Below are 17,047 nucleotides of genomic sequence, written 5' to 3' on the forward strand. Positions count from 1 at the left end.
ATTCTTTCACAAAGTACGATCCTACTTTATAAAAAGAAATCGCGTATAAAAATTCACGTGGGAAACTCACGTTTACTTTGGCGAGATACAACTCCAATTCCTTATATGGATCCATCTCCGATTTAGTTGCGTTCAGCACCTTGCCACTTTCATTACCACTTTCCACTATTTTCAACTGATTCACTGTTTTCGAGATGGGTAAACCCGACGCGACACTTCCTTTCGAGCCATCGACATACAGCCCGCCGCTGTCTTGCATGGTCTCCATGCTCTACCGTCACCTTGACCTCACGCGCATTTTCTTCTGCACCTGTAACAGCGAGGAACATAACGATCAGTGTGATTCAGAAAGCGATCCAGTCGGATAATTGGAAGAAAGTTCGCGACATATTGATATGCCTCGGTTAATTCCATGACCTTTGAGATAGAAACTTTATCGTGGCGCCATGTATCGTATATTATCGTTTCGCAATTATGTATCCGTCTGACATCTTTCACGCGCTTGACTATTTCCTAAATTTTGCTAGAATTGTGAACTGTGGAATTTTAAATAACTGTTTATCATTTAAAAATAAATTGAAATTCAGATTATTTTACTGTTATTAGAATGATACAATGCGTATCAAGGTAACTTTTTAGGAAAATATCCGCGGATTGTTCTAACTACATTATAAATAGAATTACATATCCCATTGTCGAAATTATGATTAAAATATAATGTTTCAACTTGAATACATTATAGTCTGTACTGAATATAATCATAGTAATAGCCTATGTATAATTACATTCGTCATAGAAATATGATTTATTAGAATTCATGCGCTAGCTCTTGAAGGAATAGAATACGTAATTAACGAAACAGTACTGGCCAATACCTTCTCCATGATCAAACCCAACAGTATTACATATTTAATTTCAATTGGACCAATATTGATAGTACTGTAACACTAGTAAACCTAGTCGTAACCCAAGGACAGAGGAAGGAACGAAAGTTCTCAATCAACGAGTGATTTATATGGTCTTCAGTCAGCAAAAGATTTCCTAATCCCTTTTAATCCATATTTGCTCCTCAAAAAGGCCTATAATTTATATCATTATCGTTGGAGATACAAATTAGCGTTTGAAACGATGAAATAGGAGAACAAAAGAAGAGACCAGGTGGATACCTACGGGCGAAAGGATTATAATTAGCCCTAGTGTGACTCACTACTAGGCTCGCTGCGTGTAGCGGCTCGTATAATCCCGGCTTGTCAAACACTTGAAAAGGGTAAAATGGCCACCTGCGCTGTTATGATTGCATTTGGCTAAATTTAGCAGAACTGTTCGCGTTAGTCACCAGAGCTAATTATATTTCGCAGATTAGTCTGCCCGCCGAAACGCGAGAAGACTGATCTGAAATTACTGCTGCAGTTTGTACCTCTTTCCCCACCCCTTTCTCTTCTCTCTTTATTCATGATCGTTTTACATCATTAGACTGATTAACGCAACCAACATTCTCTTCTGGATTCTCTTCCCGTTCTTACAATCGAGTTTCGTAACGCTCCATCTACAAAGAAATTCCGTTACAGTCTCTTGTTAAACATACCTATGTGGATTTTATAATTACTTCGAATTACTATAGAATCGTATCTAATTAAATTGTGGAGTTGTAGAACCATGACAAAGTTGTTAATTTTCACTGCACAGTAAGTCATAAGATCATTAAGTCATAAATCATTTTTTATAATATAAATTTCATCGTATCACGTATCTCGTTTCTGTTTATTAGCGTACATTATTATGTATCTAACAAGTCGAATAATTTAATAAAAATAGCTTTTGTTGCAAAGTCATTAATTATAGGAAATAGAACAGCCAACTACCTTATTAGGATGAACACTGCATCCCTGAGTCTCTTCCTATACTTCACTCTTAGTTGTGTTTCTTATACACGTATCTCCATGTGGAAGCACTCTAATCACCCTGAGACTCTTGACTTTATAGTTTCATCCATTTCCTTGCTGAACATTCGCAGAGAGTACACGGTCTTTTGTGAATGGATCTCGTTTCCACGAGTTTGGTGAGCATTTTAAAGTTCAACGGGCCAACGGGTCTCTATCATCAGGGACCTGAATCACGATCGAGCGATCTACAGCGAGATCGTGTGTGTCGATTGCGCGGAGTCAAGTGGCATACTTATAGGGCATGATATGACTACCGTTTCATTCAGTGAGCCCGGCAACAATAAAGTTATGCATGAAAACACGAGTCGCTCCGAGAGGCGCAGACGTAATATTAGAAAATCACCGGATGTCTGGATCGCAATAACCTGTCGACACTCAATATGTCAGGTGATTTCACAGGTGAACGATGATGCTCGAGCAACGTCATAGCGATTTCATGATTTCCGCGCGAGAAACTCGCGAGACCAACATGGTCTAACACGTAATAGATTCTTCCGTCAATGCTGTGAGAAGAAGAGGAATTATAAATATACACGAACACAAATGTAAGTATATACGTAGACAGCAAAACAAGTTACGAAGTATCTACGTTAGGTAATTCGGAACCTGTAATAAAAGTTTGTTATTATAATTTATCACTTTAGCTCGAAATTAATTGATTAACGTCGTATCGTTTATCGAAGGAATTCTTGCCCTCTCATATACGATATTCCAAGTAATTATCGCATATGACTTGGCTGGAATTCGAAGAATAAAGACGTTACAACAGGCAAGAAAAACATTACCTCTCTCGAGTAATTATATTCGCTTCCACTTCATTAACGCTACGAGTTAATTTAAAATCCAGAAAAAGTGGCGCGTGGGTAGGAAATCAAATTATAAAATTATTTCCATGTACGAACACATATACGGACAATTTGGTCGTCGTTTGATAAATGTATCATTACACTTTACCGCTCTACCGTGAAATTAATTGATCCAACTTTTAATTAGACCTCAGCGGCGATCAAAGATAGCGGTAATAATATAGCTAGAAAGTAGCCATTTATAAAACAGAGACTACTTCGATGCGTGGCACAGAGGTGAAACTCGGCGCTCTGTGGTGTATTTCGTTGTTGCATACACGTAAAATTGAGACATTGCACGATGGAAAATATTGTACGTCTGGATAATTATACGAGGAGACGTACGCACGCCTCTACGCGTCGTTGGAACGCCGACCACGTTCGAATCGATTCCGCAAAACCGTGATTAGCCATGCGTCCGCCGTTTTATATCTGCCTGTCGGGTCCTGTGACGCCCTGTTAACTACCTGTGACGACGATATACAACATCGATATTTAATTAATTTTTACGCAATGATCAAAACACACACGCTCAAATCAAGCCAAGTCCGCCTGGTTTCGTAGACCTGTTTCTCGATCGACGTTGATTTATTAGCGGGAATACGATTAGCGTTTGCGATTTCAACGACGACGATCGTATGTTTGTCATTCAAAAGAAAAAAAGGGGAGGGGGAAATACAAGAAATATAAGAGAAAGAGGAGAAAAAAGAAATGAAAAACATTGGAAACTGGCGCTTGGCGTCGCGAAAGCTTTGTACGTGGAGGTTCGAGGCGCCACTTTGACGCTACATTGCCAGACATTTGCAATCGACACAAACGATCCGTGTTATTTCTACGATCTGAGCTATCCAGGTGTGAAGTCTCGCGGGATTCGTGCAATCGGGAATAAATTACTGACAATAATTTCTAAGCGATAAGAAAGACACGCGTCTCAAGGCGAGTTTTAATTCAGTCGAACCAACTGGCCGTGTCCACCGTGGTCGAGAATGGCATTTGATCGGGGTGAGGTATCGATACCACTCGAGGCATCGGTATCGAAGCTATTTGCCAAGCATTCTGACGCCCCTCGCGTCCCTATCGCGAGCCACAAATTCCCACGTCCCACGCCATCTCGGTGACAGGCAGTTGTCGACTGGAATTTCACCGACTGCTGGCTTTTCTTCACGAGGCGAGAAGTTGATTGAGACAAATTAAGAAGAGTTAATGGCGTAACCATTTTTGGCAATTAAACAGTTTTCAGTGTCGTAATCTGAAAAATGTTAGTATTATCATTATATCCGTTTGAACAAAGAAGTTCCATGCAATAACAATGAGCGATAATATACATATATATTCTTATATCGGAGTAAAAGTTCATCGTTCGTTAATCAATTAGAGAAGAAATTTAATTTCTTTGATAAATCTGAATAACTAACATTTTTATCGATTAAATATTAATTTATATGCGGTAAAAGGTATTTTAATGCTATCATCGGATAAAAATTATCGCTAACATGGATACATGGCAAATCGCAGATGTTATATGGGTGTTTTAAATAGACGGAGTGGAAAAACGAGTAAGTTCGTGGTTTCATCCACCTGGCACACTTGAATTCCTCTTTTTTTTTTATGAGCGTACCGTAAAAGAACAAGGGCATAATTAAAGCTTTTTATTTTTGAAGATACAAATTCAGAAAAAAGCAGAGTGTGTCATAAATAAAGGAACGTTAAATAAAGATACGATTCATTACAGTTATTGTAATGGTACGCTTTTTTTAATGACATCAGCTGCAATTTTGTTGTAAATTTCAATTGCAGTGCGCAGTATACGTATAGGTAGTATCGAGTCATTATATAACAGTTATCCTCGAAAACATTGTTCTATAAAAAGGTTTCATATGTACCTATCAGATCAAACGCGATCTCCACAGATAGTTAAGTTCATCTAAACGAAGCTTGTTATGAGAAAATTTAACAAAATGTGATTTCAATGATGAAAAGAAGAATGTCTCATATATTACAATTATATTTAAAATGTACGATCACGACTAGACAATTTTTTCCGTTCCACTGCCATAAGGAACCGTAACGAAATATTTTCTCCCCAGCTGTGAATACGAAATATTACTGTTCGCCGTAATTTCATTCGCGATACCTCTATCAAGGCTATTGAAATAGGCGTTCATTGCTGACCTATCGCCGGCCACAAATTCCCACGTCCTACGCCGACATTGTCAAGCGGACACCAACAGTAATTTCGCCGACAATTCCTCGAACCGTACAGGTAACATGGAACAAGAAGAACGGTCTCTCTTTTCCTCGACAAAGGATCGCGATCGCGGTTCGTTAAGATGTTGACTGTCGCGCGAATTTTATATATTTTGCCCCAAGAGCCACAATAGATCGAAATATACAGCGTGACATTTAATTTTTGAAAAATATCATATTGCATTTGCACACCTTTTTCTGACAATTTGCATTGTTGAAAGCTTTTTAGTTCATGAAATTTGCTTTATATTAATCGGTCTAAAAAATTTATACCATCGTGACGCTCAACGTGTCAACAACGGTCGACAAATATCGAACCTTTATGTCTTCCCGCGAATATCCTTGCGCGCCTAAAATGTCTTGCATACCATACATTAATAAATGGACTACATACATATGTCTTTACAGAATAAACTTATCGTTTCAATGCAAATACCACTGGTTTCACAGGCTGAATACAAGAAGTCGTTCGCGTTCGAATTATATTCGCCCCGCGCGTTTCCTTGATTTTCTGACACGAAATTTCCTCCCTCTTGTCCTCCCTCTCGAAACGTCACGTCGTTCGTTTCCGCTTACGATGATCGTCGGGACTTGCTAAAGAAGGAATCCGAGTTGAGACGTGCGTTAAATCATGAACTCTATCGTGCGTTACAGCGCAGAAATAATGCGATGCGCGACCAACGTCCAATCTCTCTCTCTTTCGCTCTTTCCATGCTCCTCTTTATGATTACGTTCCACTAATCCGATTACGCGTGTATGTTATTCCTGTAAATTACCGATAGGAGGAGTTTTGTACTTTATACAGTGGTTCATGAAAGTATTCAAATATTTAGCATGGAAAGCTTCTATGTACATATTGTGTGTCATATAAAAGGTTTTAAAATTTCATTAGCATTATAATAACACACGAATGCGATGACTGCGTTGGTAAAATTTGAAACTAGTCTGAAGATTTATGTAGGAATATTAAGATAATTACTGCAAACGTATAATTAAGAAGCGATTATTATACAGTATAAATATCTATCTTTGACGCACAATATTTAAATATTAAAAATGCTCCCGGTAAATATCGAGGTTTATCGATATAATAGATAATTTTCTGTTTAAATACGTTTATGATTTCTGCGAAATATGTATTTGCACTAAATATCCGGTAGCCTCTATATACGCTTTCTATATACACTGACATTCAACATGTTTCATATGACCTACAAAGTATATTCATAAAAGGTTTCTACAAGTGTTCGAATAATACTTTCATGGGTCACTCTACATGTATACACAAGCGTAAATTACTTTTGTTAGAATACATACCAAATAAGCATCTATTATTTGCTGGCACAAGGATCTTTCTAAATCAATCCTATCGAAGCGAGATATTTATAGCGCATAGAACACGAACACAGTAATCGCATGGAAACGACTGACGACTTTTAAAGCTTCATCTCCGCGTAGAAAATCAATTGCACGTGACGCTACGTTATTTATTCGCGAATGCTGTAACGCCACGATGATACTCTCCATCGGTGCTTTTACGATACGTACATTGAAGTATGTTAATCACATGGCGTAAAGGCAATCGTCGAATTTTAAGGGTCGCATAAACACAACCGCGAAAACCCTTTACGCGGCCTTCCTCCTTCATAAAGTCGCACAACAGCACGCGGTCGTAACGCTTTAGAAGCGTGCCATTACGTTAAGGACAGTTCCCTGTAACGGAATCGATAATAATATCCGCACTGGCCAGACACGTGGATACTTGCTCTCTATTATTAGCAATACGACACTGCATATTATCCCGCGTTCTTTCCATCCAGCGGCCAAAGACACCGTGGGCGCCGCGCTTTTTCGCTCGGACCGCTTGTGCAAATAGTTTCGACGCGGAGCACGCGTAAACGGCCGACAACGCATTCCCCTGCTTTTTCTCCATTCGCGAATTCTCCATACGATTCCCGAGTTTTTCGAGAGGTAGCTCATTTTACCGCTCGAAATACATAGCTGTTTCATCTTCAGGATCTTCAGGCACGTTCCAAAGTTTTTCAACAGCTTTATTGCTGATTTTAAGATGTTCCAAAGGAATTCTGGATATTTATTGCTTGGAAAAGTTCGTAAGTTTAGGAAAAAATTTAATTGAATAACGTATATATGCTTCATTTAGATAACAGTTTACTATTGGATCGGATCGCTACTCTGGAAGATTTGTCTCGTAGCAATGAATTCTTCCGAGTGTTTCTTGCGGGTTTCTGAAATACTCCGCTTCCCGCTACGAAGAGGACGTTTTGTAAAGACCAGAATAAGTGGTAGTTGAACGATGATGTAAATTCTTGGTGAATTCTGAACATTCGAGTTAAGGTCTTTTTTTGTTTATTTCTTCCATCGAAATATAAGAATGTAAAATATTTCTTGTTGAAAAACGATATTTTTATAAAACGAGCTATAATAGCGTGCATCCATAATCCTGGAAGAGCTAAAATGCGTAAACTTCAAACAGTGCAGAGCCTCCATTAGCGTCTCTCATTGAACTATCTTACAAACATAAAGCAAAACACCGAAGTTCGAAAATCAATGTCACGCGCGTGAAAAGCCGACTTTCCTCATCGACCAAAGGCGGGTTAGGCTCGATACATAAATAAGGACGAAAATATCTGGACAACGTAGCGGTTTATCGGCGAAAGCAATGCACGCTAATGACAGCGTAGCAAAAATGTCTGCCCACCGCATCGAAACCGGATCATAATGCAGTGAGCATAGAAAGGTCTCTCTCTGCCAGCGGAGCTTCGTTCCACGCGGCGAATACGTCGCGCGAGCTTGTAACCGCGGCTCGGTTCTTATCGGTCGGATTTACGATTTCGATTAGCATATGGCCGGCGTGTCCGCCTTCCTGGTGGCGTGGAGGCACTAAAAACAATTATCGCCCGATATATTCGCGAGACGCTGACGGACGAAAACGAAGAGGAAGACACCGTCTTACGTCTCGTTTCAGGCCGGTTTCGCGGAGCGTTCCAAGGCGGACTCAGCCTTCCGTGCGACGCATTGTGTGCAGTTTATCTTTGCGGCTCATAGCCTGCTGAGGCCACCAGGAACGTCCCGACAAGTTACGTAAGGTTAATTGCGGTCGTTCGGCTTGCCAGGCTGCTCCGCGCTCCTCGCCAACCTGTGTGATGCGTGTCTTGAAACGTGCGTGCATCGATGCCGATCGTTATCACTGAGGCCTTGCTCGCGAGGACATAGATATTTACGCAATTCAATCGCGTGAGAGCCCTGAATTGTTCGTTTCATATTGTTTTTAGGAGTATTTAAGGTTTCGTAATTGTTAACAAACGATTTGGTTTGAACAGGGATGGATCGAAACCTGATTTTTATTATGGATTCGCTAAACATTGCATGGTCGCGATAAATTCGTAATCGATGTATTAATGAAGTTGAATTAAGTTAATAGATTTAGATCAACAAGAGAACTTCGTTTGAACTTGTCAAGAGACAAACAGTTCATGCACTTGGAATTAATACGAGTTCATTGATTCTCCCTACTACCTACAATTTCTTATTCAAATAGTAGGAGTTTACGTTTAGATAAGTGTATTTAATCAACAGGAATCCCAATGAATAGAGTTCAGATGAGAAGAATTTTACTGTAGTAGAACCTCACTGAACCTCGTTTATCCGGACAAGTCGAGAGAAAAACAATTTGGATAATCGAATAGTTTCGACAATCTCTTCTGATTAGTTCGGATTTCAATAGGTGCTGATGTTTGGAAAACTGAAGCTGATCAATTGCTTCTATATTACGTTCAACTGTCCCTTCTTTAATTCATAAGTACAATTCATTCTCAATAAGAAGAAGTGATTGCATATGTTCGTTATAAAAATACGTCTATTTAAAGTTGATCATTAACTTGTTCATATAAATCAAGTGCAGATAAACGAGGTTCTATTACTAACCATATTTAACAATACAATCAATTAACTTTCCAAATATTAAACATAGCATAACAAAACAATAAATCTATTTTGTAGTATGATCAATCATTCTCAACTACTAAATATAATACAATATCTCGGCCACTCATCATTCCACAGAAACCAGCTTCAAATTACCATAAACAAAATCGCCATCGTGAAAAATCGTGCAACATAAGTGCAGCAGAACGTTATCGTTGAACTTGCGCATCCCTTACACGCGTAGCTACACGAGAACGAGCAAACAATAAGCCACGAAAGAAGGAGCAAAGCACATTATGCGAAGATCGGTTGGTAAGGGCGAGCTAGCTGGGTCCTCGATCAATCACCCACGCAAAAAAGTTCGATGGTATCTTGCGGCCATGGAGACCGTCCTGGTCGTTTCTTCCGTCTGAAGGGACAAGTCGAGTTGCAACCGATTCGACAGGTTGGTACACATAAGGCGTGCACGCGGACGAGAACAGCAGAAAACGGAAGTGAGAGAGAGAGAAGGACGCGAAGGAGCAAAGAAAGCGAGATATACAGAGGACGAGAATCCGCATGACAAGCTTCATCGACCAGTCATGCTTATCGCACACCTTAAGGCTCGTTTGCAAAACAAATTATTGGAAGGATAGTCTGCCGAGCTGGAGGAGCCGGAGGAGTAAAATGTCTTTTCCATATTTATATAGGCATGTGATACAATCGTGTCATGCACTGCCTTCCACAGGGAAAATAATACGATATTGTTCGTTTAACTCGCAGTTTTCTTCGTACTTCGTTAATTATATAGTTTTTTTTGCTTTCATGCGAGAAGTATAAACCAATAATTTTTATGGATAAATTGCATGATCATAATGTACCTAATGAGACATATAAAAATAAAGTACAATAACACGATAGTAAGTAAATCTAATATTAAATTACACGATGGAAACCACAGAAAATAACGAAAATTGTATCCTCTTCAGTTTCGGAATTGCACGTTTTAACTAAAAAGAGTAAAAAGCCGATTAGATACCTGATCCTATATCGTAATAATAATTTAGAAAGCAATCTTAGAACCTCTTTTTAAAAGAAATTTATTCTGAAAATTGAAACTGTTATTTTTCTGATGCATAAATGGATAATTAGAAAAGCTCTGATGAGTTAAAATTGATTACATTACACGCTTTCTTTTTTTTTCTTTTTTTTTTTTTTTTGCTTTTACGACATATTCCCTACAGCTTACTTAAACATTCCAAAGATTTAATCTGATAGAACTAGCAGCAATCATGCGGGTGTTGTAAAAAAGTAAATTCATTGGACTTCCCCTACTCCAAAGTTATTCGTTAAGAAATATAGTCACCATCTACGACGGCGTATCATCACACTTTATCGAACATTCCGTCATGCTTCCTGGATGTAGGTTTCGAATGAATTTTCAGATCATATCATTGATATTACGAGTAAAAGTCAACACGGTCCCTTCATTTCTATCCAGGGAAAAAGGCGTATTATATCAAGGAACACGTCGTTCAGACATTTTATGTAACTATCCATCGTGTTCCATGCGATACAGTAAATAACAAAAAATGTGAGTTATTTTTTAACGTTTTCATGCATATTATTGTCACGAACAGGTATTTGCGAGCTGCTGAAGCTATTCATTGTGCAAAGCGTTTACACGATAGTGCGATATGACGCGCGAGTCATCCTGCAAAGATAAAATTCAATCACACGTCAGAGTTACATGGTTTTTCCATATGAAGATCACAAGATAAATCATAAGTACGTTCTTCATTTTTTTAACATGGAATCATTCGTTCTGTTTGTTTCTAATTGTCTGGAAATTTATAAATAAACATAAAAGTATACGCAGAAGAAAAGGCAGATAAAAGATCGTTAATATATTGAGCGAGCAAATGATTTTTCACAAATGAAATGAAATTGTTCTCGTTTCTGACTTGGATACGTGCTACGTAGCCCACTTTGAGAAAGTAACGGAATACCTCGGCTCGAAGAAGCGGAGGCGTCGAGCTCATAGTGTCAGCAACACCTTTATGGGTTTAACACTCGTTAAACGTTTGTGTACATTTAGTTGAGTAATGAAAGGTACGAGTCGAGACAGGTACATAGGCTACTTCCATCGGTGTGAACAAGTCTGTAGAATTCCTAGTTGTTTCAGGATTGCATGAAGCTTCGAACATGTTAAGCTTCAAACGGAAGCATCGTCGCAATACTTCAAATTACAAGTTCACAAAACTTAACATCTCTTAACACTTCGTACTGTAGAAAGGCTAACATATTGTTGATGAATAAATTCATCAGGAAATGGTTTACCTAAATGAAAACGTATAGCTCTATTTCTCGGAAATTTTGCAAGTACATCCACCTAAACAAAATTTGTATTGATGATAAAATGACTTTTTCGAATCAGAGAAATTTCTACTTGAAATATTTTTTACAGTAGATAATTCGGATGATAATCGCAAAGCTTCGTATTTTGGAATACCCTGTAAAGGTTTTTATTACAATTTTGAAACAAACGAATCTATCGATATATAGAAACACCGAGCAAGCGCTCGATGAAGGATTTGGAAGCAGTAGTTAATCATACACCCAGCCAGATTCTTTTCTATTCTGGTTGCCTCTATCCTTATCGACGTCATAAATTATTCAAATTACGAAATAACCGATAACTACGACAACGGTAGAAAAGATAGGCAGTGGCGGCGTGGCTGATCTCAAAAAGACAAAATGGAGGAAGAAAAGAGGAGGTATAGGAAAGCTCGTGAGCTAGAGTAATCGCGGTGCGTGGTTCTACTGTATCTCACACGTGCGAAGGATATCTCGACGAGAGAATAAGAGGCAATACATAGTTCCTCATCGAATGGATCCTCGGTGGTTTCGAAACTGGTTTCGGATCGCGACGACTAATTGGAATTAAATGCAATGCTTCCCCCTAGTCGCCCTTGCTGACGCTCGAATGATAAATGCTGTGATAGCGACAATAATTAGAGGTACACGGTATATCCATTCCTACGCGAAGCTGTTCCCCATCGGGACACCTCGCCGTCACAATCGTCCTCTTCCCTTGGCTAGTTAATCACGCGACTCTACGATTCCGACTAGCTTCGTTCCTTGAAGATAAACTTCGTTATTATGTGGCGCTTATGCGCGGCTCTTGAGGATTCGTCGATCCTTGGCCACGTGAAGCAACGATGCCGTTATATGTCGTCAGAGGAAAGAGAGAGAAAATTCTTCTGAACCAAACGTAGATGATCGAGCGATACCGACTACCTTAATTGCCTGAATACCGATTTGTACGAGAGATCAATCGGAGCGAAATTCGAAGATTCGAAGATTATCTGCATAGAATGACATTTGTTTGTGAGAAACGTAGAGGTAAGAGGAAGGAGAATTGGAATTTGAATGGAAGCTCTTTGTGATGGATTTTGATAGACTTATGATTGCAGATGAGAAATGTTAAAATATGTGACAGACACTCTATTTTATAAAATGAATTGTAGTTAGAATATTCTTATGATTAGCAGATGTAAGATAATTTAGAAATAGATCACGGTAAAGGTAATAGGAATTAAGTTCTGTTTATTAATAAATTTTGTATATATTTTCAAACTGTCAGAAAATGCTTCAAATATTTAACAATTAATTGTGCAATATAATATAAAAATTAATAAGAAGCGCACAATTTTTCACATCCTTTAACACCTTTGAACAGCAAGAAACTAAACTTGGCGCACGAAAACTGTAATTTATATGTAAATCTTAACATTAAATTTGAACGTTCAATTCTAATATCTAATACATGAGGATGCTAACGATATGTCGAGCCATAAACACAATTTTGCCCCAGTAACCTACAATAAGGAACTACTATAATCCGCTTCTACAAGTCATAATCTTGTTATATGAAACTTGCTATTAACCTTGTGTATTAATGAGTTGAAATCAAGGAACACGGTGTATGTACGATTACTCAGCGTATCCAAATTTACCTTGTAAATGAGGTTTAAACGCTGGCAGCTTAGAAGAAAGCGTCGCACCACCCAACTCGAGTAGCCTGAACAAAAACGGCGGACGTCGAGTCAGACACGTCCGACAAACAAAAAGCTCGCGACTCGGACGGTTGCCAGGTAAAATTCAATCTCAGCCGCGATAACTCCGTACAAGCGAGGCCGTCGCTGCGTTAATCGCTGTGCACTACCTGATCGTGCTCGTTGCTGCGGGCTGTTCAGTGGCCACGAACCGTAGCCGAGCATTCGCGATTTATTTCCGTCGGTGCACCGTAATCATCGCGTCAACTCGAGTAGCACGATCATAATGACGACCGGTAATTACAAAGTGTATTACGATTGCGACACAACCGTTGCCTCCTCGCACCCTACGCATTAAAGTGTCAAAGAGTAGCCGACCAACCGCGCTTTAGGTCAAGGAAGAAGAGATGCATGTTTTGACATACATATATATTCTTGACGAAGGGTTAAAGAAATGCATATGGGTAGGGTCAGGAATAATCTGGACATAAAAGACATGTACAGTGGTTCATGAAAGTATTCAAATACTTACCATACATAATAGTTATATAGATATATATTACGTATTATATAGTACATTTTAAAAGTTCTTCAGCATCGTAGTTAGGCACGACTATCATGGTTATACTGATGAAATTTGATAGCAATTTGAAAACGTATACAGAAGTAATAAAAACAAACATACTAGTTTAATTATGATATTTTTCAACAAAAACCAATTATTTCTATATAGATCTTGAATCTACCAATATGAGCCTTCAATATCGATAGACAAATGTTTTCCTTTTTGTTTTATCCCGCGACTTGGCAGAGGAAAGCGTAAAAACAGGGAACGCAGGCTTCGTACTATCTTCTTGCCGTACGTTCAACGGAATCTCTAATAAAGTCTGAGTCATGTCTGTTGGCTACCGCAACAAGAACTTGGTAAAGCACAAAGAGACTATATACACTGCCGGACGGAACATCTGATCGATCGGTAAACCGTGACGAAGAATGCCTGAGGGAAAGGATTGTTAATGATCTTGACTCTCTGCCTTACCTACTCCGGATTCACTGACGAGGAATGTTCGAAGAAAAACCGACGTTCGTCTCGCTTCGTAAATATGAGTCAACCAGCCACGTCGCTTAGGAAAACGGAAATTCGTAACAGCTCTGCCAGCTAGACCGGTTGTGAACGCAAATGAGAATGTAACAGACGAGTTGTAACCATAATGTTTCGCCGCGATTTTCGACGGGATCCGAATCAGGCCTTGCTCAGCTGTTACCTTACGGAATTAGCGTAATCGACAAAGGTCGACGCAAACTGAACGACCGTTTCTCCGAGTACTCGTCGAATCTACGTCTCTTCGCGGAGGAGAGAAAGAGAAAGAAATAGACTGGAACTGCCCATTCCATAAGAACTGTTTAGAACCATTAACGGCTGCTAAATACCGCGCGCATCCAACATCCTGGGTAAGCAGGCTCTTTCCAGTTCTCGTCTCCTTCCATTGAATGTCTTGTAGCGGGTTCCTTGCTGGGAGAGAGAGGTTGCGAGGAGGCCTTGCAAGGTTACCTATCTCTTAGCGAGGTCTATGAACCTCCTTCGAGTTCGTGTTAACGAATCTAACGTTACCTAACTTTCAGTTCTCATATGTCAAAGGGTCTTTTAAAAAACGTATTGAGAAATTCATGAAACACTATTTAATTACACCAGGTATTTAATTATACCGATTGTAACATAATTGACGAAGCATCCTGTATTTCGTTTTCCATTTCTGGCTATTGTTCGAGCAAAAATTGATTTTAAAAGATAATCACAGAGCAAATTCGTAGCTAGAGGAAAACTATATGTATATGTTGGTAATCGCAAAATGGATGCGTTTAAAACTAATGATAGTCGACTTTGTAATAAAAGGCATAAACTTGGCGCCACTTAGAATATCGTTAAGTAACTCCCTTCATTACAACGTTGACACGCCGTGTTACTTATTACATCTTCATCGTTAATTGAATGTTACTACGGTGTGCAACGTGTAATTATCCTGACGCGCACTTAGAGGAATTCAGGGTATATTGAAAATACGACGCGATCGAGATGATTACATGACGAAGGTTATTACTGAAGCATGACTTACAGTTTACCGCTTGCACCATCTAAATTTACCCCTTGAGTACTTAATGAGAGGTTTTAGGGAACGTGTAACTAGAAAACATCGAGTACCTTCACGGGTAACGAACACGGTGTTATCAGTGTCAATTTAACAGGATCTTTAATTTCAAAGAGATCCACGTTTGTGGTAGTTTGCAAACTTCGCTCTCTAATTGAATAATAAATGAGCCATTTAGAAGCCACATTGATCAACTCCATAAATTGAAAATAGAAAAAAATTACAATCGCTGACTAATATTTCGACTATGAACCATCCTTGCAATCATAGTAATTAACTGATATGCCAGCCTCGTAATGATAATGATCCAGCAGAGGCACAAGTAATGACGTTGCACACAGAAGAAATGAGATTTCGTCTGACTCATTTATACAAACATTCGTCGTCTTTAAACGGTTGCAAGATTTAATTGCTCAGATATAAGGTACCATTTTCATTTTTTTATATAAAACGTCCAACTTGACGTAAATTTCCATCTGCCATTCAGTTATCACACAGTGCGAATATATACATTCAAAACAGAGAGGTCTTAAACTCTATACAAACTGTAACGACTCCATATAGAATACGAGCGTTAACGATTAACAATGCTTTTATTTGCCATATGTAATGTTTGATTATCGATCACTAATCAAATAACATGTTAAACAACCATCCAAGAGATAAGATACTATCGATGGTTATTGTTTCATAAAAATAATAATCTACAGTTTGTACAGTGACGAGCTTGTGAATAAAGAAACGCTTCGTCTTAACTACTAGTAAATTCAACTATGAGTTTTATTTATCCTTTTATTGTAAGGTGTATATACTGCATTACTGGTAGAAGAATATTGAACAGAAACTTCTATTCTAAGTTTAACAAGTGTCTCTAAAAAGGAACCATAATTGTCCAAACAAATTTCTGAGGAACAGCATCCTTCATTTCACTTCCATATGTAAGCAAAAAAGGTAGAAGAAGACGAAGGTTCACGGACTCCAGAGGGTTTTCGCGTAATCCCATAACAAACGATTATCCGGGCAACCGAGTAATCCGTCTGGAAAATAAACGGCGGTCTCCCATAATGCGAAATTAAAATGTTTCAACCGTAGCCAGCGGGCACTGCAGCAATTTAAATAAACGGCACGTCGCGTCGTCTCGGCTGCAGGAGAATAAGGAAACGCTGGCATGTCTCGAATCGGTTCAGACGCGGTGTTTGTTTAAGCGACGCCAAGAAAAGAGCGGAGATTCATGGGATGCCGATGAACGACGGATTTCGTATCGAAAGCGCGGTCTGCGCGCGATTAGATTCCAGCTCGCGTCTTCCCTCTCTCGTGCACCCTTTAATTACCAAGTATTGTGCGGCGCCGCGATCGTCAATGTCCTTTTGTTAAGCCAATGTTCTCTTATGCTTTGACATTCTCATAATGTCGATTGACAGTCGAAGGTCTGCACAATTGCGTGTCCCGAATAGTACACGCGCGGAATATATGCTCCGATACCGATTCGTTTCAAATGTCACTGGGAGAACGACTGGCTCTGTTCGCCGATTTATCGAGAGTAATAACTAGATTGCGGATGTTTATGCACTTATACAAAACTTAAAAATACGAAATTGCATAGAATACGTATAATATGCAAAAATATATAGAGTACGTAGCACAGGTTTTAGTAATTAACGTGTGAAACAAATCTCTGCTTAGATTCCACTTTTTAGTCGTGTTCATAAAAAAATAAATTTGCATAAACATTCGAGATCTAGTGATAAGTTAATTGGTGTGATTATACTGTTTTTTTGTGAGACAAGTTATTTCTGCTACTTGAATAAATCACGTTTTAAAATTTATTTTATTCAAAATTCTTCGCATAATTTTAGAAGACCAGAAAAAAGCTGTACACAAAA

The 17,047-nt window shown here is 38.9% G+C and overlaps 1 protein-coding gene across 2 annotated transcripts in view; it reads right to left on the bottom strand.

Moving 5' to 3' along the window:
- Positions 1-17,047, bottom strand: part of LOC132910981 (rho GTPase-activating protein 7) — a 352,390-nt gene that overhangs the window by 321,627 nt on the left and 13,716 nt on the right. For both annotated transcript variants that reach the window (XM_060967214.1, XM_060967215.1), the window contains exon 2: positions 71-310. In XM_060967214.1, the coding sequence (XP_060823197.1) occupies positions 71-268 (198 nt within the window). In that variant the 5' untranslated portion in view covers positions 269-310. The remainder of the gene's footprint in view (positions 1-70; positions 311-17,047) is intronic.

This window comes from Bombus pascuorum, chromosome 9 (genome assembly GCF_905332965.1).
Source record: "Bombus pascuorum chromosome 9, iyBomPasc1.1, whole genome shotgun sequence".
Taxonomy (NCBI): domain Eukaryota; kingdom Metazoa; phylum Arthropoda; class Insecta; order Hymenoptera; family Apidae; genus Bombus; species Bombus pascuorum.